The sequence below is a fragment of the Parasteatoda tepidariorum genome, chromosome 4, assembly GCF_982258835.1.
Source record: "Parasteatoda tepidariorum strain Cologne lab strain chromosome 4, Ptep-v5.0, whole genome shotgun sequence".
NCBI lineage: Eukaryota > Metazoa > Arthropoda > Arachnida > Araneae > Theridiidae > Parasteatoda > Parasteatoda tepidariorum.
The window spans coordinates 64,107,275-64,131,622 of NC_141758.1; the positions used below are offsets into that span (position 1 = coordinate 64,107,275).

General features: G+C 29.0%; 1 protein-coding gene across 8 annotated transcripts in view; it reads right to left on the reverse strand.

The window, feature by feature from the left end:
* Positions 1–117: 117 nt before the first annotated feature.
* The window catches only part of LOC107438641 (uncharacterized), a 583,728-nt gene continuing 559,497 nt past the window's right edge, over positions 118–24,348 (reverse strand). For 6 of the 8 annotated variants that reach the window (XM_071182379.2, XM_071182380.2, XM_071182378.1 and 3 more), the window contains 9 exons: positions 19,774–19,884; positions 18,184–18,351; positions 9,713–9,867; positions 8,602–8,740; positions 7,503–7,584; positions 6,015–6,203; positions 5,112–5,279; positions 4,046–4,253; positions 118–2,610 (listed from right to left, as the gene is read on the reverse strand). In XM_071182379.2, coding sequence (XP_071038480.1) covers positions 2,340–2,610; positions 4,046–4,253; positions 5,112–5,279; positions 6,015–6,203; positions 7,503–7,584; positions 8,602–8,740; positions 9,713–9,867; positions 18,184–18,351; positions 19,774–19,884 — 1,491 coding nt within the window. In that variant the 3' untranslated portion in view covers positions 118–2,339. The remainder of the gene's footprint in view (positions 2,611–4,045; positions 4,254–5,111; positions 5,280–6,014; positions 6,204–7,502; positions 7,585–8,601; positions 8,741–9,712; positions 9,868–18,183; positions 18,352–19,773; positions 19,885–24,348) is intronic. The other 2 variants (XM_043048099.3, XM_087161243.1) reach the window with 2 other exon arrangements.

Consider the following 24,348-nt stretch of genomic DNA (forward strand, 5'->3'; position numbering starts at 1 on the left):
ATTTTTAAGAATTTTTAATTAAAAAGCCAGATGCATTTTTTTGCATTATGTGTTTGATAACTTACACTTTAAAAAAAAAAAAATTTGTGAAGAACAAGGAAAGAAAACACTAAGAAATATATTCACAAAAGTGGTTTATTTCATTTAATTACAGATGAACTCTAAATATTTAAGTTTCAAACAACAAAAACAGCACATAGTTACAAATTAAGAGATGAAACTAAAACCACCTTTGTTTCGTCCGATAATACTGTTACAAAACAAAACAAAGAAATGTACTCTGCAGAAGATGGTTAAATCACAGACTAGAAGTATTTCACGTTGAGCAGATATATTTGCACATCAAATTCAAAATAAGGTCTGCATCCGTCACAACTGCCCTCAATAATCTCCTTTGGCAAGCGTGTCTTCTATCAATGTGTTTCTCCCCTCAGATAGTAAAAAAAATGCCCTTGGTATTAATTTTCACACTGGCCAAACAGAGAGAGAAAAATTAAGAAGTACGACGCGAGGGAGACGTTTGTGACTTGCAGATTCTATATACAAATGTCTTTGTTGTTGTTATCAAATAGCACGCAGCTTCTCTCGTAACTTGACTGGGTAAAATGGCTTGAAATATCGGGTGACATTAAATATATATTTTATAGCATCATCAGTCTATAAACAAACGTTGATACTGACAGATCCAGTATAGCATCACAGAATAACTTCAATGAATAAAAATGCTGTACACTTTTCTAAACACACCAACACTCTTTTTGATTGCACGATAAAACAAAGAAAAAACATCAAAAACTTTTTTTTTTTTACAAAATTAATAATAATATATCTGTACATAGTTTGTATAATAATTTACAGGAGGAAATATTTATAGTTCTGTTTGGCAAACTTAGTTAAAAAATAAAATCTAACTGCAACATCAGTATATTACATAAAATAACAGATTTAAAACGAAACCTAAATATTTATGAAATAACAGAATTTTTTAAATTTAGTTGAAACCTAAGTAACAGCTATTAAATAAGAATAAAAAATGTGTTCAATCTAATCTATGTCAAAAATTCATCAAATTTTTTTTCAAGATTATTACTTAAGCATGCAAACAGTAATTTTTAAATGTGTAACCTTTTTCTTTATGTACTTCAAAACAAATCAAAATTCTAAAATTATTCTGTAAAATGTGTAAAAGATAACAATGATTATTTTGTAAATACAGAGCAAATGCAATGATTTAGCTAGATAATAAAATAATGGAAGTAAAATTGGATTTTTACTGTGAAAGATTAAAATGAAAGTTTGTGAAATCAAAGAATGCATGTGGAATTTAGGACCATGTGAGAGTATTGTTAATTGAAGGAGTAAGTGGAGGAAGAAGTTCTTTAACACCTTCACTACTACCTACTAAAGATTCTATAGCAGCACTGCTGCTTGTGTCATTGAACAAAAAACACCCACATCTATCTGTAATAATCCTATTTCTAGCAATTATTTTTTATGCTATGACCCTTATTTAGCCACTTATTCCTCCAATTATTTTATCCAATCAATACAACTTTCCATTAAAGCAATTTTCACACACTAAAATAATTTACCAGCCATATAATCAACAAAAACATTTCCAGTATAGAAATTATTTAAGTATATTCTCCATTATAATCTACATTTTGATTAAAGTTTTGATTTAAATTAATAATAAATATTTACTCATAATTAGACACATATCTTACAGAATGCATTATTTATACTAACTATTTCCAGAGCGAGTCTAAATGCTTTAAAATTTGAACATAAAAAAAAATATTTCTTTTTTAAGGAACAAAATAAGTAATATAAATACAGCAAGCATATTTTTAAATATCACGTTTTAATGAAATAAATAAATGCAAAGAAATAAGTTCAATATTGCATATTGAGTTTTATGATATATTCTTTCATTTTGATTGCCTAGTGTTAAAATGTAACAATTGACTAACACGGAGAAAAGAAATTAATACAGACTACTCTGCTTCAAGTAATCTGAAGAAAATTATTTATTCTTCTCTCAACAATGACTCCCATTAAGTGGAATTTTCAACAAATAAACACTGTACAGGGTAAAATTTACTGGATCTTTTTTAACAAATAAATGCACTGAAAACTGCATCAACATTAAACACTGTGGATGCAACAAGTCCAGACTGAAGCCAATGACTGATCTAATATAAACAGTTTGAACCTTACAAAGATTCACTGACTACTGAAAGCTCTGCAAATGGAATCTTAATGATGGGAATTCAAATAATAGGGAGAATCGCCCAGTAATATTCTCTCCACTATGAAGTTAAAATAAAAGTTTTTTCTCAAGATGAAGTTTCCATGGACATTGTATTGCTATGGTCTTCGTTTTTCATTCTCTGTAGAGACGTTGAGGTAGAAGGTGACGTTCTGTCTGGTGATAAATGGCCTGGAGACAAGACATGGTTTTCGAGACTACCATTAGTGGGAGAGAGTCTCATGCCCAATGGATTGACCATTTCATTGGAGCCTCCAGAAACGTTAGACATAGGCAATAAAGAAGATCCTGGAGATACCATTGTGGGTGGATCCATAACTCCAAGTCCATCACGATACCTAAAAAGGATAGTAAGTTATTAATAAGAACTGCATACAAAAGCTATAAAAAACACTATCTTAAAATAATTTATATTCTTTTAATATCAGTATTTAAATATCACTGTGCATGTAGTTACAATTGAATTGTTTTAATTAATATGGGAGAAATAAAAATCTAACGAAATATTAAAAATACACATGTCAGCAATTTTATTTTTCTCATATTAATTTAAATTGAGTCTAAAGCAAATTTTGGTTTTATGCTGCTTTTAGTGTTTTTCTATTTTGACTTATTGTATTTAAAATTTTATTTTGTAATATTTATTCAATTACTTTAAGTTTGGGAGGTTTCAACCCAAATATTCTAATGGTTTTAAATTCTGGCAGTTCATAGGTGCCAAGAGAATTAAGCTAGTTTTTCTTGGTTTATTAAAATCTTTTAATCAACTTTATTTCTTCAAAGTTGCTGTTCTCTGAAAAACAAATTCTCTATCAAAAGGGATTTTTCGCTCTCTCTATTATTGAAATATTTAATTTACTACTGTTAAATGATAAACAGGTAACAGCTTCTTTGAGTTTGACATTTTTTAAAAATTTTTCAAGAAATACTTAAAGGATTACTTTATAACTTCATGCGATTTTTTATACTTTGCAATAAGATTTAAAGCTTTCAGAGGTTTGGAAGACATACCACGAATTCCGAAAGAAAACTTATATTTTTTAATACCCTATCGTACCAGAAAATCAAGATTGATTTTCTGGCATAGGGCGTTCAAAAATAATAGTTTTCTTTCATAATTAAATCTTATAAAAAATCGCATGAACTAAACATCTCTAAGGTAATATTGTCTATATATATATATTGCTTATATAATAATTGTTTCATGAGAAATTTAAAAAAATTTCAGAAATTCTAAGTGTCTCTTTTATTATTGTAGTGTAGTGTATAATCACTTTAAAATTATTCATAAGTTCAAAATATATATATATAAACATTTAGCAGTAAATTTAAATTAAGTTTTTAGAACATATAATATTTGTATTTAATCAACTACATATTTATAGTGTTATTTATAGTTAAAAATTTGTATGTAACTGACTACAAAATTCACTTAGTATAAATCCTTCCACAAAGTTTTCTTATCTTGATAAGCGTGCCATCTGGCATGAGCATTTAACTACTAACTTTCTACATAAACATTCTAACATTAATTTTAATTGGAGAAATATCTCTGGAGATAAGATCCCTGAAGATTCAATTTAAAAACCTCTTTTTTTGTGTGATCAAGAACTTGTGCCACATGATGTAAGTCAAAATACTAAAGTTGTTGGCACAAGCCTTGTGCCCACAAGGTCAAAAATATATATTATAGACATTATGTAATTTTGTAACTAAAATCTGTTTTTCTTTCTTTTTCATGTTGATAATCTATTTGCATTTGAGATTTCTTACCATAGAGTGCGCATCTCTTGCCGCCTTGACTTCATCATCTGTTTGTATTCTGAGATTCTAAGTTTCTTTCCATCGACTATGCAAGTACGTTTAGGTCTTGGTCTGTATCTGTAATCGGGGTGTTTCTCCATGTGAAGTTTACTGAGGCGGGATTGCTCTTCATAATAAGGTTGCTTTTCTCCATTAGACATAGCCTTCCAACGAGCGCCTAAGAAAAACAATTCATTACATTATTCTTGTACTTCGATAGAATACCATTAATTACTGAGCTTATAAAAATGTATACAATCAGGGTGCATAGCGTTTTTAAAAAGTGCTTATCTTCGATTTTTGTTTTTTAAAAGCCCTTTAAGGTGCTTTTTTCTTTGGGTGTTTTTAAAAAGTGCTTAATTTTCCCTTTTTCAAAATGAGATTTTTCCTTTACCATGTTGATTTTCATTACGAATTATGCAAAAAGACACAGTTCACACTGTTCTATTCAACTTTTTCACAATTAATTCAACCCCAATCTATTTCGGTGTACTGTCAGTCCGTAGCATATGAAAACGCCATTCGTTTTACACGATTCAAAATTTCCTGATTTTTGGCAATTGTTTTCAGAGTATTCAGAAATTGTTTTTATTGTTTTCAGAGTATTCAGAAATAGAATCTGAAAATGAGCGCCTTGAATAATGGTGAATAGTAATCTAGAGATAAATGTCTACTCAATAGAATTATTTTCAGTGCACTGAATAATTCAGTTAAAAAAATGATTGGCTCAATTTAAATAAATGACTTATTATCAGTTAAAAAGAAAGTTATAGGATTTATACTTTCCTAAAAATTGCCAGAATATGAGAAAAGGTGAGCAGATAAGTGTATGTTATTTATAGTTCAAGAGGAAATTATCCTGTCCAAAATAATCAAAAGTTTTTTAGGTCATGATATTTTTTTCATTTCTGTCAATTTAATACTATTTTTAAAAAATATACTGAAATTCGTTAAAATCACGGAACTAATTACTTAGCCCAAATAGTAAGAAAATCACCTTTGCAAGAGAAATTTAAAAATAAATACAAGAACTCACCCAGGATTTTCGATATATTTGAGTTGTGCATGTCTGGACAAGCTTTAAGTATTTTTCGCCGTTCATCTTTAGCCCATACCATGAAGGCATTCATTGGTCTTTTGATATGATTTTTTGGCTCTCCATCTTTCTTTGTTTGGCGAATGATTTTTGCTCCAACAAGTTTATCTATGAAATTCAATTGCGCACATTAGAATTGTAATCACTTTTATATTTATTACTTATTATTTTTCATATTCATTGATTTACTATCTATTTTATTATTCCATAATATTTTGATTCAAATAACATGCAAAATTTATCCATATCTTCGTTATAAATAATTAAATATGCAAAATCTATTAAGTATATTAGCTGCATATTACTATAAATTTGAATTAAAACTAAATTAAAAAAATAATTAATAAAATTTTTTTCTATTAACTCTAGTTACTTCAAGAATAAAAGCAAAAATTTAAAAACAATATAATGAAGTTCTAACTGGTTCAATTTGTATGAATAGTAGCTATACCTACAAATTTTATTCGCAATTAAAATTCACTTATTAGAATAATAAATTTAGTATTAATTTAAGTCAAACTGAAATAACTGGGTTAATGTAATGCTATAATCTAAAACACATTCATTAAATTTATAAATTTAAATTGAGTATAAATTAATTAAGAGAAAACCAATTATAAGAAGAATTTCAGATCCACAGATATTTTGTAAACAATCTACTGGTCATAAGTTATTTACATATTTAAAGAATTTAGTAGTCGCATTGAGAAAATATTTTATAATTACTTTTTGATGTACATTCTAAAGCTGCTACTTTAAAACTTATTGAAAAGTTATTTGTTTCTCATTAAGCTCTCAGACTGTTTAAATTATTAAATTAAAAAAAAGAAATGAAGTGCTTACTTGGAGAAGTTCCAAGATGAGAATCATGTTTCTTGTCTCCCTGGTCCATGACAGGGGATGGTATATCACAAGGTTCATGTGAATTTAATTGTGATAGGTACATATGCAGATTGAAACTTTGAAACGGTCCCCCATGTTGGGGAAGATGACTACTTGGAATTGGAGGAGACATAGCATCTTTTACTTTATCTGTTCAGAAAATGGAAATAGCTTGTTATTGTCAATGCAAATTAAAGGAACTAAACTTTGATATGCAGTAATAATATCATTTAGAACTACAGATATCTATCAACTTAATTATGTATATTATTGTGAAAAATCCTTTGCTTGTTATGCCCTACCTTTTATTGGGCTTGTCATCTTTTAGCTCAAAACTTTTAAATAACAAGAAGTTATTTAAGTAATTACCATGTACCCCCTTGCATAAGTCTATCTCTACCGTTATTTTTAATAAGGAGATAGCAAATTTTGTTGTTTGATGGTTGTGTAAGTCAACTACTGTTGATAGGTCTATTATTATTCCCGTAGACGTTGCATTTCAAATGATACTAGATGCATGACAAAATGTAGAATTTAATTCGTTAAACAGGGTTGAAGACAATTTTTTTTATTGAACTCGGCAGATGAGGATGAAGTAGAATCCATTGTTGAGCAGGATCTGTATGATGACACTGCTAACATTGTTGAATCTGACACATATGATGTTCTGCAATCTTTAAATTTGTAGCTCTATGGTATGTTTTAATTTATTTTTAATACTTTTGAATGAATAAATAAAATTTTCTTAATTTTTTTCTGAATGAAATTTAAAATATTGTTTCTAAAAAACCCTTTATATGTGATGAGAATACAATTGGTAAAAATGCCAAGTTAATTGCTTAAAACAGACATTAAAAATAGTTTTTTAAAAGGGTAAATTGATACAGAGTTATTCTTATCTACCTCATTGGGTAATGCATCAATATTTCACGATCAACAAATGTACGACTTTATTCCTAGTCTAAGTCAATCCATGAATTTGCGTAAAATTTTAGGGGTTGAAAATTTACTCGTAACCCAGAATATATAGTATTATATCCCTGAATATAACGTAATATATCTTGAAGATATGTAAAATGCACAATATTTTATTTGTTGTACATTACAATAATTTTCTTTGTTACAAAAGGCTTGTAAGAATTGACTTTACAGTTATTATATATATTAGTAATATTAAAAAAAAAAACATGATTTCAAAACGTTTTTTTCCTAAAACTACTTTTTTTTTCTTATTGTATACAAATAATTGTTAAGAATATTGCCTAAAGTTACAAATACAGACTTAGATGCTATCTACAACGAGCATAATTTTTTTAAAAATTTAATTATATAAAAATGCTTTAGTGAGTTATTTGTTAAATTATTCTGGGTGTAACTTTTTTTATTCGAATAGAACAATTAAATTTATGAGGTAAAAAAGTTATTAAAGAATAGAAATATTATTTCTACCTTGATGAGCCATCACAGTAGGGGGTCGTAAATGAAGTGGCATTGCAGGATAAGCTCCAGGCATGTAAGCAGCAGGAGTCATCTAAAAAGATAATTTAAATTCACATTATGTTATGTCATAGGGTATTGCACATTTTCTTAGCTCTCAAGCAAATAAAACTTAACAAGAATTCACAAATGAAATGATTTAACAAAGTATGTACAATACATTCATAACATAAATAAGCCAGAATATATATATATGTGTGTATATATTGACGAATATGAATTCATTTAATAATTAAGTTTTTTTTTTCAAAAATTAAAATAAAGCAGTTTTTGTGCAAGGTGATAACGGTGCATTCACTAGTGATTTTAAAACCTTAAATGCATTTATCTCAAAATAAGGTTTTCCTCATTTTACACCATCTTAAACACAATATCTCATGTTGTTTTTAAAATAATTGTCTACAATTTTTTATGAGTATTTATAATTATAACATACAGTTTTTGACCTAGACTAAGAGAAAAGATACACGCACCTTTTTGATGCCTGTTCTTACGCTAAGACAAGTGCTGTTTTTGTTGTTTTTTTTAACTTTATTGATTCCTAACTCAGTGTAAGCACTTGCTTTTTACATAATAGTTCAAAACATAGTTGATAGCCTTTTAAATAAAATCCTCAAAGGAAATGGCAAGGTTCTGGGTGATATAATTTTATTTTTTTTAGTGTGTAGCGTATATGCAAAAAAATGTCTTTATTTTTTCCTAAAAATGGATATTTAAATAAAAAAAGAATAAATTAATAATATTTTTTGTTAGTTTTATTAGTTTTTACACATAATAAAACATATAAACTAGTTTCTTAAAATTTTATTGTACTTAAAAAAAAGTTGTTAAAACTAGTCAGATACCTTAACTGTTGAACAAAAATGTCTCAAAAATCTATTTTTTTAAAGTAATAACTTCTATATATTAGAATAACTACAAATGAAACTAAATTTTCTTAAACGACGAATTTTCTTTCAATTATGCAAATGGGAAATAATTTTAAATACAAAATTTTTTAATGTGTGTATAACATATTTTAAAATGAGTTGCATTTAAAATTCATCATTACCTGCATAGGGGGAGGACCTCTTAAAACATGTGCCATTGCTGCCATTTCAGCCAGCATGTTTTGATTTCTCTGGTGTTGCTGCAAGGTGTTGGGAGACATTTGACCACTGTTATCTTGAGTTCTGTATTCTTGAGGACTCCTTGAACGTAAAGAAATTAATCAATTTAGTAAATTAAAAAAAAGATACAGATTAAAAGCAAAAAAAAAAAAAAATGTAACAGAATTTCATTTCCTAAAAAAAAAAAAAAAAAAAGTGTATCTACTATTTATTGGTCTGGCTCATTTAACTAGTTGTTGCGACAATAGATGGCACCACTCTAATTTAAATTTCATTCTAACATCGTATGCAGAAGAAAACTGTTACATTATATTCAGCCACAAAATAATAAATCTTTACAAGTTTGTATAGTATTTAAAAATAAATCCATAAATTTTTAATTTTTTTAAATAATAATCAAACATTATTTACACAATAAATTGCACGCACACATTATAATTTTACACGTTTTTAAAAAAAGTAGTTACAGTTTGGTATTCCAGGTGGCAGCACTACGATTTGACTCCGCTGAAAATTTTTTTAATTTTTTTTTTAAAATATTTTTTTCATGGAGATTATAGAAAATAGTTAAGCAAAAATAAAGCTTGAAAGAAATACTATTCGAATCTAGCAAACAAACTCAAAAAAATTTTTCAGTTCACACAAATGAATTGAATTGGGTCGTGTACTTACTTCATTTACAAATTGATTTCTTAATAGTTCAAAGTTTGAAAAAATATTGTTTTAACATGTAAAAAAGGGCATTGTATTATAGTTACATATAAAGTATATAAGAATTCATTGAAGTAAGTAAGTATCAATTTTATTAGTATAAAATCTCTAATGACTAAGTCAAAGAATTAAATTTCTTTCCTTTTAATAACCAAATTTTTTCCCTTCTTTATAAAAGAAATCAATTATAATTAAATAATTGTAGAAAGTTAATGCAGTTTAAGTTTAGAACATATTTTTTAATTTTCAAATTACTTTATGTTAAATATTTTTATAGTATCTTAGACCACAACATCTTTTTGTAAAGTTTCGAATTAAAGAAGCATAACTTAAAATTCTTACTTTTGAGCACGTTTAGATGAGCTCCTTGAAATTTTCGGTTTCGAAAGGTTAAGAGGAGCTTCGCTGTCAAGATCAGCATCGGAGCTGCTGATGCTGGGACTTGGACTGGCAATGGGTGGAGCTATAGGAGACGCCCAAGGTTGTGTCAGAGATAGCTATAAAGAAAAATATATAGCAATTACACATAAGGTAACACACTTGGGTTATATAGTGATAAACCACAATTTCAACTTCTTAAGGCGGACAACTATAATTATAATTTTAGTATAAAACCCTACTATTTCGAGATAACGTGTTTCTATGCATTATGTTATCTAGAGAAAAATTTTAAAACTTGCTAAGTATTATATGGAAATAATACTGAGGAACAGTTTGGTGTAAAAAATTGCCAAATCTTAATTTGGCAAGATTTTTTTTCTTTCACCTAGATGAAAATCATTAAAATTTATTAATAATGTTTGATCAGGATGCGTAGGCATTATTCAACAAAAAATAAGCACTTTTCAAGAACTCAAAAAATATTTTTAAGCACTTTAAAATCATAATTAGGCAGGGTTGGAAAGTTTTGGATAATTGACGGTTTTATTTGTTTTAACTGTCATGACAAAAAAAAAAAAAAAAAAAACTTTTGGCTTTGTTTTTGACAATTGTCAAAATTCATAAAATTTTAAATCATGAAAAAACGAATGGCGTTTTCATACGCTAACGACTGACAATACGCTGAAATAGATTGGGGTTGATTTAATCGTGAAAACGTTGAATAAGAACAATTGGAACTGTGTCTTTTTGCATGATTCGTAGCGAAAATCAACAAGGTAAAGAAAAAATGTAATTTTGAAAAAGGGAAAATTAAGCACTTTTTAAAAACACCCAAAGAAAAAAGCACCTTAAAGGGCTTTTAAAGAACGAAAATCGAAAATAACCACCTTTATGCACTTTTTAAATATTAATAAACAAATTACCACAGCTTTTCATTTTTAAAAAAACTGTATATCTTCTTCTTGGTGACATTTTGCACAATTTTTATAATTTAATATTTATGATAATTTCAACAATGAAATAGTTAGAAGTTTATACGGCGCAATGTTTATAATTATGTCAGTAAAACTTAAGTTTCTTTCAAACAATAATTCTAAGTATAGATATTATCAATGCACTATGAATGCATATAAATGCTTAACGAATTCAAATTAACACAAAGCGAATTTCATGAACAACAGTTCTAAGTTTCGAAGATTAAAGCATAACAAAATAAAATTTAATTCATTTTTAAAGTACTTAAGAACTTTTTTAAAGGCAAAGACACCAAGGGAATGCCACCTTATAGTTGGGTCGTTCTGCCTTCTTAGCTCATAAAATGTTAACTACATTACTTCCTGAGTGAAGCTAATAATCTTGAGTTGCGGCAGCTAAACTGGCTTTCTTGCTAAAATATGCAAAATGTATGTAAAGAGGCAAAGAGTGCTCTTGTTCTCTGAAAGTGAACACTAAATGAAGATGAATGGCGGTCGTAGTTACAGCTTACAACCTATAGAAAATTCGATTGAGAATCTCTCAGTAGAGTCATTGAAGCTGAAGTGGGGTTGCTGCGTTTCGCAATAAAGCGTTTGGCCACTCCTGGCGATGATTCGATTGGATTGTTCTTAATTACTACGGAAATAGAATATTTTAATTCCACGAATTGAAATCACATCACCAAGGAGGTGAATTATAAGTATGTGCAATTATCGTCTGCAATTGGATCATCCATTTCTTGTGTGATTTTTAAGCATTATCAAAAATATTGTTGTTAATTGTTTCATTATGATGCAGCTAAATCTCGATTGTCTTATCTGCTCTTGACTTATTCGTGATTTTATTCAACAGCATTTTACATATACAAAAAATGCAAGAGTAATTAACTTTTAATACAATCAGTATTTTGTTCATTTGAAATTTTGTTAGAGTCATTATATTGTTCGATTTTGTTCAACGATATTTTAACAGGGCAACCCTCAACATTTTCATTGTTTTCCTGAATATTTTAATTAATTAATCAACTTTTTACTTTGCATTGATAAATTGTTTTTCAAAAACAATTAAATACCTTGAATTACCGTGAGTTTACTGTATTACGAGGAAGGTGAGTTTTTTACTGTATTGCGAAGTCCCAAATGAATATTTTATGTTAGTTATATTAAATGTTATGCATAAGTAATATGTATATTTTTCTATAAATTAAGAAATGGTATTTTAACACGATAAACACATTTCAGACAATTTTGAGGATTACTTGTGAAATCGAAATCGTGTCTTTCGACTACACGGATAATCGTGACTGTACTTTATTACAGGATGCAAAGAAAATAGATTATGATTACCAATCTGTAAATGTATTGGAAAAAGTAATATGCATATTTTAAATTGAAAATTAGTTGCACTTGATATCAAAAAAAGCTCAATGCTTTGTTTTGATATTTCTGATATTTTGACATTTCATATAATTTTGTGGATTACTTGTGAAATCGAAATCGCGTCTTTCGACTAGATGGATAATCGTGAATGTACTTTATTATAGGATGCAAAGGAAACAGATTATGATTACCAATCTGTAAATGTATTGGAAAAAGTAATATGCATATTTTAAATTAAAATTTAGATGCACTTGATATAAAAAAAAAGCTCAATGCTTTGTTTTAAAAATTAATAAAGCCTCATTTGATAAATGAAACTATTCATCAAATTAAGTTCTACATGCTATCTACGACATTTAAAATTATCTGTGCAATTCGTTGATTTATATGTTATTTTATATGCATTGACTATCCAGTAGTTTTAATTCCTTAGGCAATCTATTCATTAGTTAGGATTTTAAATCCACGGAAAAAAATAACATCGAAATATAAACGAAAGAGCACGGATTTCAATTAGAATAAAAATAATAATCCCATCTATCTTTTAGAAAAATATTGCTGCAACACGTAATTCAACAAATATAAAGAACACAAAAAAAGTAACATAAATCTTCCGATTCCTATGAGTTTGCTACTTATGTTGGCAATATTAGCATTACATAAATCATAAAATAAATCATATAATTAATGTGAAGATATATTAGACACCTACGCCTTCCTCACAGATCTCTTCTTTTATGAGTTGTTTATGCTGACCTTGTAGTAATATCTTATTATCAAAAAATTGAAAAAAAAAAATTCGTAATGTACATAATCTTTATATTTTGTTTCATAAAAACCAACGATCAACAATTCGGAATCGTGTAAGATCTCAATATTTTTTTTAAGTAACATATCGGGAAACTGAATTAATTATATATGTAATTTTTAATGTTAATTCCTTCATTTAATATAAAATATTATTACTAAAAATTAGCAAATTTATCCTTTCATAAATAGTGGCATGATTCTTGAGTACTTTAAAACGTTTATTAAAATAACGGTATTAAGAAAGTGAAAGTTATAAATAGTATTATACTATTAAAAATATTAGTCCATATTGCACAATAATATTGAGCCTCAAATGTGGTTTAAATTTGTTTTAATCTTGATAAGAAGTTAATTAAAATCTTAAGATCCACTAGATATTATTGTTAACGTGAGTTATCTGAGGTAGTAACATTTCTCTTTCTTTTCTACTTTTCGATTTTACGTCTTTTTTTCCCTTCTGATTTTATGTATTTGATAATTATTTGCTCATAAATAACAATGATTTAAATTAAAATTACTCCCTTATACTGTTTGGAAGTGTTTACAATATAAAACCCAATCTTTTAGTTCTAGCAAAACATTTTTTCTAACAATCATTAAGCAAAACATCTAACAAAACATTATTAATCCTGGTTCAATGCATATCAATAATTTTAACCCTTAATTGACCATAAGAGCGGCATGGGACATTTGCTCACTCAATCCAATGCAACGTATACAGCTGCGAAAATTCTTTTTAATATTTATATCACTCAAATTGTTTTGATATCAACAACTAATTTAATGAATATAAATAACCATACGCATATTTATTATAATTACAACAATTTGGAAGTAAATTAGAAATTCTTCCGCGACGTACAGAAAGTACAAAATTAAATAAAAATACAAAGCTCAAGAAAATGTAAGCAAGATCAAGTATTTTTTCATACTTATTAGTTAAAATTTTAAGCAAAATATACTTACATAAAATAATGACTGCGGACTCAAAAGCATTTTTATACGCAAAAAAGTTCTAACAACTAAAAAAAGTTATAAAACTAGTGAAAAGAGGGAGTAATAAGAGAAACGGCTATTCTTCCATGCTGATGTAGAAAGGAACTGAACATGAAACAACTGATCTGAATTTGCATGCATGTGATCAGCCATGAAACACTATTGGTGCAGCTGCAGGAACAAAAACATTGGACGAAAGAAGAAAGGAGTAAAAAATTTATTGGTCATTGGGGGACAGTTAAACCCCTTGGGCTGCCCTTGTGTCGTGTCATCTTACAGCAGTGGGTTACAGGAAATACAATTATACTACCCTGGGAACAATTTTATCTAAGGTTTGGGGATGGGATCTATTCTGCCTTTAAAATGTCACACGGATTGTTTATTCAGTTTCTTGGAAAAGTGTTAGGCATCTTTCAACACTCAGAGACATAAATTTAAAGTTTGTGACATTTACTCGACTTTTGGAATAAGCGATTTGATCTAAGAATGATGGAAGGAATATTACTCTTTTCTATTTCTATCAGTTAAACTATATTTACCATGTCGCCTTAAAGAATTATCTGAGCTTTAAAATGGACAAATAGCTAAATTATTTTAAAAGTTAATAAAACTTTTTTAAAAAATCGCCAATTAGGCGAGATTTTTCAATCTAGAAGATGTCAATCTATAATTCTCAATTTCAAATCATCTACAAACTTAGTCTTAAGACAGCAAGAAAAATAATTGTTAAATATATTGGACGAAAAACTGAAAGATCAGGAGATAATTGTTCTAAAATTCTAAGCTAAAATCCGAAAGCATTTATTTTTATTCCATAATTCCTTAATATATATATTTACGTAATATATTCTATGCTACTCTAATAATCTGCAGTTTAAATTGTTTCACAAAAGAAAACTTTAACAAACGTTATGAGATGGCATCTACAAACTTAGTCTTAAGACAGCAAGAAAAATAATTGCTAAATATATTGGACGAAAAACTGAAAGATCAGGAGATAATTGTTCTAAAATTCTACGCTGAAATCCGAAAGCATTTATTTTTAAACCATACTTCCTTAATATATATATTCACGTAATATATTCTATGTTACTCTAATAATACTATAACCTGCAATTTAAATTGTTTCATAAAAGAAAACTTTAACAAACGTTATGAGACGGCATCTACAAACTTAGTCTTAAGACAGCAAGAAAAATAATTGCTAAATATATTGGACGAAAAACTGAAAGATCAGGAGATAATTGTTCTAAAATTCTACGCTGAAATCCGAAAGCATTTATTTTTAAACCATACTTCCTTTTTATATATATTCACGTAATATATTCTATGTTACTCTAATAATACTATAACCTGCAATTTAAATTGTTTCATAAAAGAAAACTTTAACAAACGTTATGAGACGGCATCTACAAACTTAGTCTTAAGACAGCAAGAAAAATAATTGCTAAATATATTGGACGAAAAACTGAAAGATCAGGAGATAATTGTTCTAAAATTCTACGCTGAAATCCGAAAGCATTTATTTTTAAACCATACTTCCTTTTTATATATATTCACGTAATATATTCTATGTTACTCTAATAATACTATAACCTGCAATTTAAATTGTTTCATAAAAGAAAACTTTAACAAACGTTATGAGACGGCATCTACAAACTTAGTCTTAAGACAGCAAGAAAAATAATTGTTAAATGTATCAGACGAGTAAGAACGACGCTGCAAATTTTGAAAACAGAAGCAAGGGCCTTTATTAAGACCAAAATTGCTAGCTTGCGGCATCAAGTACTAAAAGTGAATCACTACAACCTCTGGTTTTAGTCATTGATGTCGAATTAAGAAGCTAAGTGAAGAATTGTAGCCGACCGAACATCAAATATTTACACCATAGAACAGCGAGTGAATGACGATTATTAGCAGTCCAAACATGAAATTTTAATCGCCAACGAACAATAAGCAGCACTCCGCCATAAACCCCTGCCTCATTAATATCAGGGGCCTTTGAGGCCAATTAAATAACACCCCGACCACAAACAGCCGACACAGTCATAATTTTCGCCATTTGCGAGTTTCCCTTTGCCCATTATGGGTCCAAAAGCCATCTTTTGTTTTCGCACTAAAAATCATTTAAGGCTGAGTTTTGGCGAAGTTTTTGTATTCCCGTTATGGCAACGATGCGATGAATCTTTGTTTCAAAGATTCTTTTTGTACTTCGGTCTGCGAAATCAAATGGCAAGCTATATTTTTTCCGTAAAACATTCGTGTGATTCAATTGCTTCAGGGGTATTTTAATATTCATGAAGAAAGACAATTGTTATTTAAGATTATAAGAAGTGTAAAAGTACGCTTTCTAAGTTTTATTAGCTCCATTAAAAATATTTTTTTTTTTTCAAAACAAAAGTGTTAAACTATGATAATGTTTATATTTAAAGTAAAAGACTAATTTAAATGTCTATTATTAATGTTTATTTTAATTATATTAAAATGTAAGAGACAAATTAAATGTTTATATTTAATTTGTCTCTTACTTTAAATATAAATGAAATGTTTATATTTAAAGTTAGAGACAAATTAAATCATTACATATGTAGAATGATAATCTATTGCATTATTTCACATTAATATAATTCTTATAAAAGATAGCTTCAAAGAAATTATTTTTATTTAATTATGGATTTAATTAACTTGATTAAATGCGTAAGAGAATATTTCCGATTTCAGAGTACTTAAGTAATGTAGAAAAAGTTTTAAAAGTTCATAAATTTAAAAAAAAAATGTACTGGTTATTTATTGATTTTACTATCAGTTTACACGAACAAATAGGTCTATTGAATGGGTTAAATAAAAACTTAAAATAAAAAAACTATTTCATTAGTTTAAAAAAAAATTATTGAAGAGATAATTCTTGTTCAACATAAAAATTTACAATAAAAAGTGATACTAACATCAGAATTAAATACAAAAATTAAATTATTGAAAACTATTAACATTTTCTAAGTTGAAATTTTCTTTCTCTTTCTTTTGGTACTTTAAAAGGACTCTATACAGCGGAAGAAACTTTTCATGAGAAATTCTGTTTCTTCTCCATTGGTTATTTAAAATTTAAACTCAAAATAAACCATTAAAGTTTCAAAAAGCTGAAATTTTTTTCCCTCCAAAATATTAAAATGCAAATAAATTATAGCAAGATCACTTCTCCACTGCGTAAATCTGCTATTATTTGTTTGCCTTTTGGTACTTCGAAAAAAGAATTTTTTAGTTTTTGAAACTTCATGCTTTACTCTATGTTTACCTGAACTCATTTTTCCAATATTTTAATTTTAAATAACTAATGTAACTAAAACAGATTTTGCCGTGAAGCATTTCCCGCGTGGTATAGCGTCTTCTTATTGTTCATTCGGTGGCGTTAATTTAATAATAATTCGGAAAACTATAACCAAACGATCATTTCATTTCATAACCGTCCTTGAACAGCTGATCAAATTTTTGGGGTTTATGACTGCTAATGTTCAACTCCGTAGCCTTGTAATTTTGAACCAAATCCAGAAGTCAAGGGAACAACTAGATCAAAATTTGGGAGAAATTTGCCTTCGTAGAGAACTTTTTGATGGAACTAACCCGCATTTGCGTTACATGGAGACGAAAATCTCCCATGGTTAGCCTGACGGCAAAGGGACTCCAACCAATGATCTGTCTACCACTGAGGACACTGTGGTCCGTGCAAGCCGGTTGCGGAATTCGTATCGACCTGTCATCGCTGTGATTCGAACCCCTGAACCACTACGGCTCCTACTAAATTAACAATGAACTAAGTAATGAGTGGGAGACGATATTCAAAAATGAAGTGTGAGCCATGGTGAACTAAGAAATATAGCTCTCGCCTTCCAATGAGGAGACCCAGGTTCGAATACTAGCCATGACTGCTTGATACGAATTCACGGACTACAGAACTGACGTTAAATATCCTCAATGGTAGACGGATCCCCCTTGCCGTCAGGCTAATCATGGGAGGTTTTTCTCTCCATGTAACGCAAATGCAGGTTAATTCCATAAAAAAGTCCTCCCCGAAGGAAAAATATCTCCCAATACTTAATCCAGGAGTTCCCTTGTCTTCTGAATTGGGTTCAAAATTCCAAGGCTAAGCAGTTGGACATTGGAAGACGTAAACTCAAAATTAGGTTCGATGTTCAACTACGGTTTAAAAAAAATAATATAAGAAGTGTTCTCATTATAATTATTAATTTAAGTATGAAAGTTTTAAATGCAACTCACCCCTGAAGGAGAATTATTCGCTGTTCGCCTATTTATTGCAGTGGTAGGTTGAGGCCTAAGTGGGCCTGCACTACTTGTAGGTGGATTCAGAGTCAAATGGCTGCCATCAAACATAGGCAAATAAGATCCCATCATTCCCTTATTTATGGAATTACCATTTATCTGACGCTATAAAAAATTAATATTAATTAAACTCTTTGTTGATAAGAGAATTTGAAATTTATTACTGTGACGAAATTGTTTAAGTGATCAGAAAATTATTTCATTTCAAATTTTTCTTAAAGATAATACAGAAATGTACATCTCGGTTATATCCGTTTATCGGTTAAAGTCGGTAGCTCTCGGTTAAAGCTATGAAGTCGGTAGGTGAATATTTCAACTCCGACTCTGAGTAGTCTTATGACCTCGACTCCTTATTATATTCAATAAAAAAAATTTTAACGAATCGAAGAAAAATATTAATGATATAAAAATGCCAATAATAATTAATACAATTCAATTTTTAGCATGTATGTTTTTGTATGTATGTATGCTTAGTATGTATGATATTTTAATTTAAATTATAAAACGCAATAAATGAAGATATAAATTTTAAAAAAAATATACGTGCAACACGAGAACAACGTGATATCCATATCTGGCACATACTCCCACACATGTAAGCATTTCCACACAAGAAGAAAATTCTTCAAAAATATCCACACCATGAATTATTTTCCATAAGACAATGTCATCTTATTCAAAAACATTTTTATTGGATATCCATAAACTAAAAAACTATAAAAAATGACGAATTGTATTCATTTGTATTGCTTCTTAATTAACTTAGCAACTCAGCTAAATATGAATTGGTCTTTGAAATTATCGAATTAATAGTAACTTATTAATAACTTCTCAATCAATATAAATTTTTCAATAGCTTCAAAATTATTCTCACTTTTTTTTCAGAAGTTCAACTAAACAAAGGCTCAACAACGTTCAAATGTATATTAAGTTTGTGATAAATTATAATTAAAATAATTGTAATAATACCAATTTGAGTCATATAATTATAAATATTTGTCTAAATAATACTTATTAGATTAAAAAAAAGAACAGAATCGAGCAAACTTTTAAGACTCTACGGCTTTGGTTAAATATATGTATATCTGTTATATACAGCATTTTTTTTTTTTTTTTAACTGCTTAGGGACGCAACAAACATATATTGCGCAGTGGAGAAAGTAAGAAAGATGTCATTACATTCGGGCTACAAAGCTGCGCAGTGAGAGTTTATATGGAAGATGACCTTACGTTTGAACCACTAAAGAATCAAATTTATTGTTTATGATAACCCGTGTTGAGACCTTCTCCCTTCTAGGAAGTAAAGGCCGAATGCGGCTATACTGCGTCAAACTCAAAAGGAAAAAAATTGCGACAATTAGTTTTCAAATAAGTACTGGAAAGGTTACTAGGGTACCTCAGGATACCGTATTTACCTGACGATAAATCTCTAGATCAATTAATTGATTTAAAATGTTTAAGGTAAGCCTAAAATCTGCAATCCGTCATTGAAAATTTTAGGCCGAAACGTTTATGGTATTTAGTTACCTCAAGTTCGTGTATTTGCTGTTCTTGATGAAAGAGTTGCTGCTGTTGCCTTTCAATCAGAGCTTGTCGTTCTCTTTGTTCGGCGCTATTTCTTTCGAGATTCTCCGCCATCTGCAAATGAAGAAAATCGCATTTAAAATCAACACGTTATTCTTATGATTTTTTTTCTTCATATAACATGATAGTTTATAATGACTTATTGCAGTCTTAAAATTTACTTAAAACCAAGTTACATGGCTAGTTTATTTAATTGAATTGAATTAATTTATCGTATAGGGAATCGAATCATGCAAACAATAAGGTGGTTACATATAAAATTTTTCCAAAAAATTGGCGATTTGAATAATTATGTTGTTTGCTTTTTGTTGTTTGCTTTTATGTTGTTTGCAAACAGGAATTTGTAAATTATTTTTTTTACATGATCAATTTGATTATTAACCCTTTCGCGCTGACTGTCACAAATACGTGCCAGCATAAAACCGTATCAACCAGGGTAAAAAGATAAAACTGGTAATCAAAGTAATTCTTTAACAGTTTATTTGTGGCGGAGTTATAATTGTTTGATTTATTTAATTCACCATTACTTTGTTCAAAATAAAACTATTTAGTTATACTTTGAATTAACATAGATTATATATATATGATTAAACTAACAATAATTAAAGTAAAAGCAAAGTAAGTCTGTCAAATTAGAAACGACTACATTTAAGTTACCGTTTTTTATTTAATTACGTCCTGATCCTGATTTTGTACGAATGCTTTTCTGAATCACCCGTCCCCAAGGGGTTAATAGTCAATATAATATTGATAAATCGATGACATTACATGAAACTAGTCCGTAATCTTAAGAGTCAGTCTCAATAGTAGTCAGTACTAGTACTAGTCAGTAATCTTATGAACAAAAAATTACATATATAAATAACAGAAGATAGATAATTTTATTTAGATTACAGAATTAAAGACTGTAAAATAAAATTTATCTGAGAAAAACTAACTAAGATGGGTGCAAATAAATTCAATAAAGCTGATTAAATGTAAAATTCTGTGTTGTCATAGTTACATAGGCATCGTTCAAATATAAACTTTTATTTACAGATTTTTTTTCGAGATTTTTTTACAGAATATCCAGTTATAATTCGACATTATGAATTTCGCTAATTCACATTATCATATGAACTAAATTCCGGATTTCAATATGAAATTCAGTCACGAAAATTCTAATAAAAATTAATTGTAGAAACTAAAATTTTGCCAACTATTAATTTTCATTGAGAAAACGAGGGACCTGAGGCTAAATTTCGTGGTAAAAATGGATGGATGTCAACTACCATTTTTCTGTTCACAGATTTATTATCAAAGTAAATTAATTTAAACGAAAAGTATCAACAAATTTAAATATTCTAAGAATGTTTGTAGTAATGTATCGAACGTGATTGTTGGTTTTGAAACATTTTTCTTTCTGTTGCTCCATCTTATTTTTTGACCTTAAAAAAACTTTTTATGGATTTTCGGGTATCTTTGAGGTTTGGGCAACACAGCTGTTTGGGTTGTAAACATGGATATCACAAAGTTTTCATTGTGTCGAACTCTAGTGGGTGTAAGAGTGCATCGTAAAAATTTACACCAAAACTTCTGAGACGAAAATTGTCTTTCTGCGAAAAAAAAAAATTACAGTCTAATTATGACACTAACGGGTTTGGGTTATAAACAGCCACCCAACCACACATTTATTTCTTTTCTTGGGTATCTGATTACTAAAAAACAAAATAAAGAGTATAACTCGATTTACGACTTTGAGAAATTGCTGAGAAAATGTAAACTGTATCTCCCGTTTTGTTGATCCAACACATAATTACACTTCAATAGGACGTCTACGGGTAAGATAGAACGATATCAAATTCTTAAAAAAGAATTAAAAAATAAAGAATCTGAGTGTGGGAGTAAGGGAAAAATAAGTCCATAATGCTTACATCTCCAAGTCATTATCACGAGATAGTAACTTTTTTTTCCTTCTTCATAATGATGGAATGCTTATCTTTACCATTGCTAGCCCTTTGTCTGTCATCAGAACCAGGGTAAACAATGACTCTCGCGAAGATTTTTTGTTAAGTTTACTGCCACTTGCCGGTTGACCTCAGTGACCTCCAACGAGAAATTATATCCAACAGAATAATTCTGCGGAGCACCAGTGGAATCTAATTACAAGCTATGTAGAGATGTTTATGTCTTCGAAAATTATCGTTTGGCGTTGCCATTGTTCCAAAGAAGGAATTATTTTTCTTAAACTTTTTTATTAAACTGGTGGCCACATTTGTATCTTAGTGGTGTGTGAGAGAGGGTGAAAGTTTATATTCTTTGTTTTTGCTTACTTATTTTTTTACGCCGCCATTTCCGCTGCTTAAATAATAAAACTTTTGTTAGAAACTTTCTTTGGTGGTTTATATTCAGCGGGGATGCGCGCCTTAAACAATGTGTTCAGTCATTTCAAACTGATCAACACTCGAACGGAAGACCACACAAAAGAGATTGTTTTAACAAGAATTCGGGGCGCAGTCACGTAGTGTGGTTGATGACGTAATTTGATGTTCCTAATAACATCAATCAACATTCAGTGATTAGGAATCTAATCACAATTCAATTTTTTGTGCTTCTAACTTCAAAGGGACGATACAGATATTTTGAAATGTCAAACGGAAATACTTAATCAGATTAATGCATAACATTCACAATTATTCTTTTATTTCTCGCTTTGCGATGACTGATGAAAGAAATTTTTTTCTCAAAAAAGTAGATACTTTTCAAAATACTAATGCCATAAAAGCTCATTAGAATGTTTTGTAGAAATTGGAAATATATTTTATTAACCAAGAATAAAAGCTCCGATCTTAATATTGATTAATAGATATAAGTACCAATAATTAAATACAAAATCTTTTCTTTTCTTGCTCATAAAGTTGGAATTAATTGTTTAAATTATGCATAAAAGTTCCATCCTTTTAATTTCAATTTAGTTTGGTTCATTGGCGTTTGTTTGTAGTGTCATATCTGCCAGAACTGGGTATTATACGAAACTTTTTTAAAAATTTATAATCAACTCCATTTTTTTAAAATTACTCCATCTATTATAATTGGGGCACCTTTCGAACTACTAATAATTAAGACTTCATAAAACGTTAGAAGTTATTGCTGTCAGTCACATCAAATTTAAAAAAATAGTCGAGACAGTTTGAAAAGTAGCCATTTTTATAAAATTCGACTTACGTTGATTGTTTGAGCAAACAATATAGAAACTCAGGGTTATTAATTGCATCAAGTTTAAATAGGTCGTCGGGACAATTAGAAAGGTGAATATTTAAAAAAATTCGACTTGCGTTAATTGTGTGAGAAAATAACATAGGAACGTTTAGTTATTAGTTGAATCAATTTGAAAAATACCGTTAAGGCAAATAGAAATGTTATAAAATTCTAATTTTGTTGATTGTTTTGAACTAACGACATAACTCATGGTTATTAATTGCACCAGTTTTAAAAAAGATAGTCAAGATGAACAGAATTGTTGGCATTTATAAAATTGATTGTGTGAGCAAACGACAAAAGTACTCACAGATGCATTAAGTTTAAAAAGATCGTCGGACAGATAGTTGGCCGTTATAAAATTGCACCATTGGTCGATTGCGTGAGCAAACGTCATAGAAACTCAAAATTATTAATTGGCACCAGTTTTAAAAAGATCGTCAAGACAAATAGAAAGGTTGGCATTCATAAAATTGGTTGTGTGAGCAAATGTACTCACAATTGCATATATTTTAAAAAGATCATCAGACACTTAGAAAGGTGGGTCTTTTTGATTGGAAAACTCATTAGTAATATAATATTTTTTTTCCAGATTGTTACTAAAATTATTTGTTCACGGCAAATGTGTTAAATAGTTGGTAAATTAAATATTTCCTTGAGTATGAGAGATAAAAAAATATCGTAGTACCTTTGCAATTTATAATAATTTTTCCCACGCTGGGAGTGAGATGAAAAAATATCATCGTAAGGGAAAGAAAAAAAATCCCTTAACAACACTCGTTCCCATTTCTGTCGCCAAATGAACAATAAAAAAAGGAAAAGACAAATCCCGGTGTTTCGTTTCCGTTTCGGGTGAGAGAAAAAGACAGTAAAATCCAAATCTGGAATTTTTTTTTCTTCCATCATTCCCCACGAAAATGAGTGTCTCTCTAGTTTTTAGTGTCTTTTATCATGTGGTATGCAGGCAGAAGCAGCAACTAGCTGTTACTAGTCAATCATTGTTTGTGACGTCACCGACCACCATAAGTCTGTCAGAGAACGATGCTACAATGGAAACCTTTGTTTCCGACTTGTAGAAGGATGGGTCGACCTCTAACCTCACGCTTCCGATATCGGACAGAGTTGTGCTTTGTCTGGCAGACATTCGAGGAGTTGGCGAAGAAGGGAAAAAAAGGGAATTGCTTATTATTTTCTCTAAGTTTAGAACAAGCAGTTGAGATATCTGGGATGGGTAGTTCCACTTCTAGGAAAAGACATCTTGCATGGACATGGACACTGGCA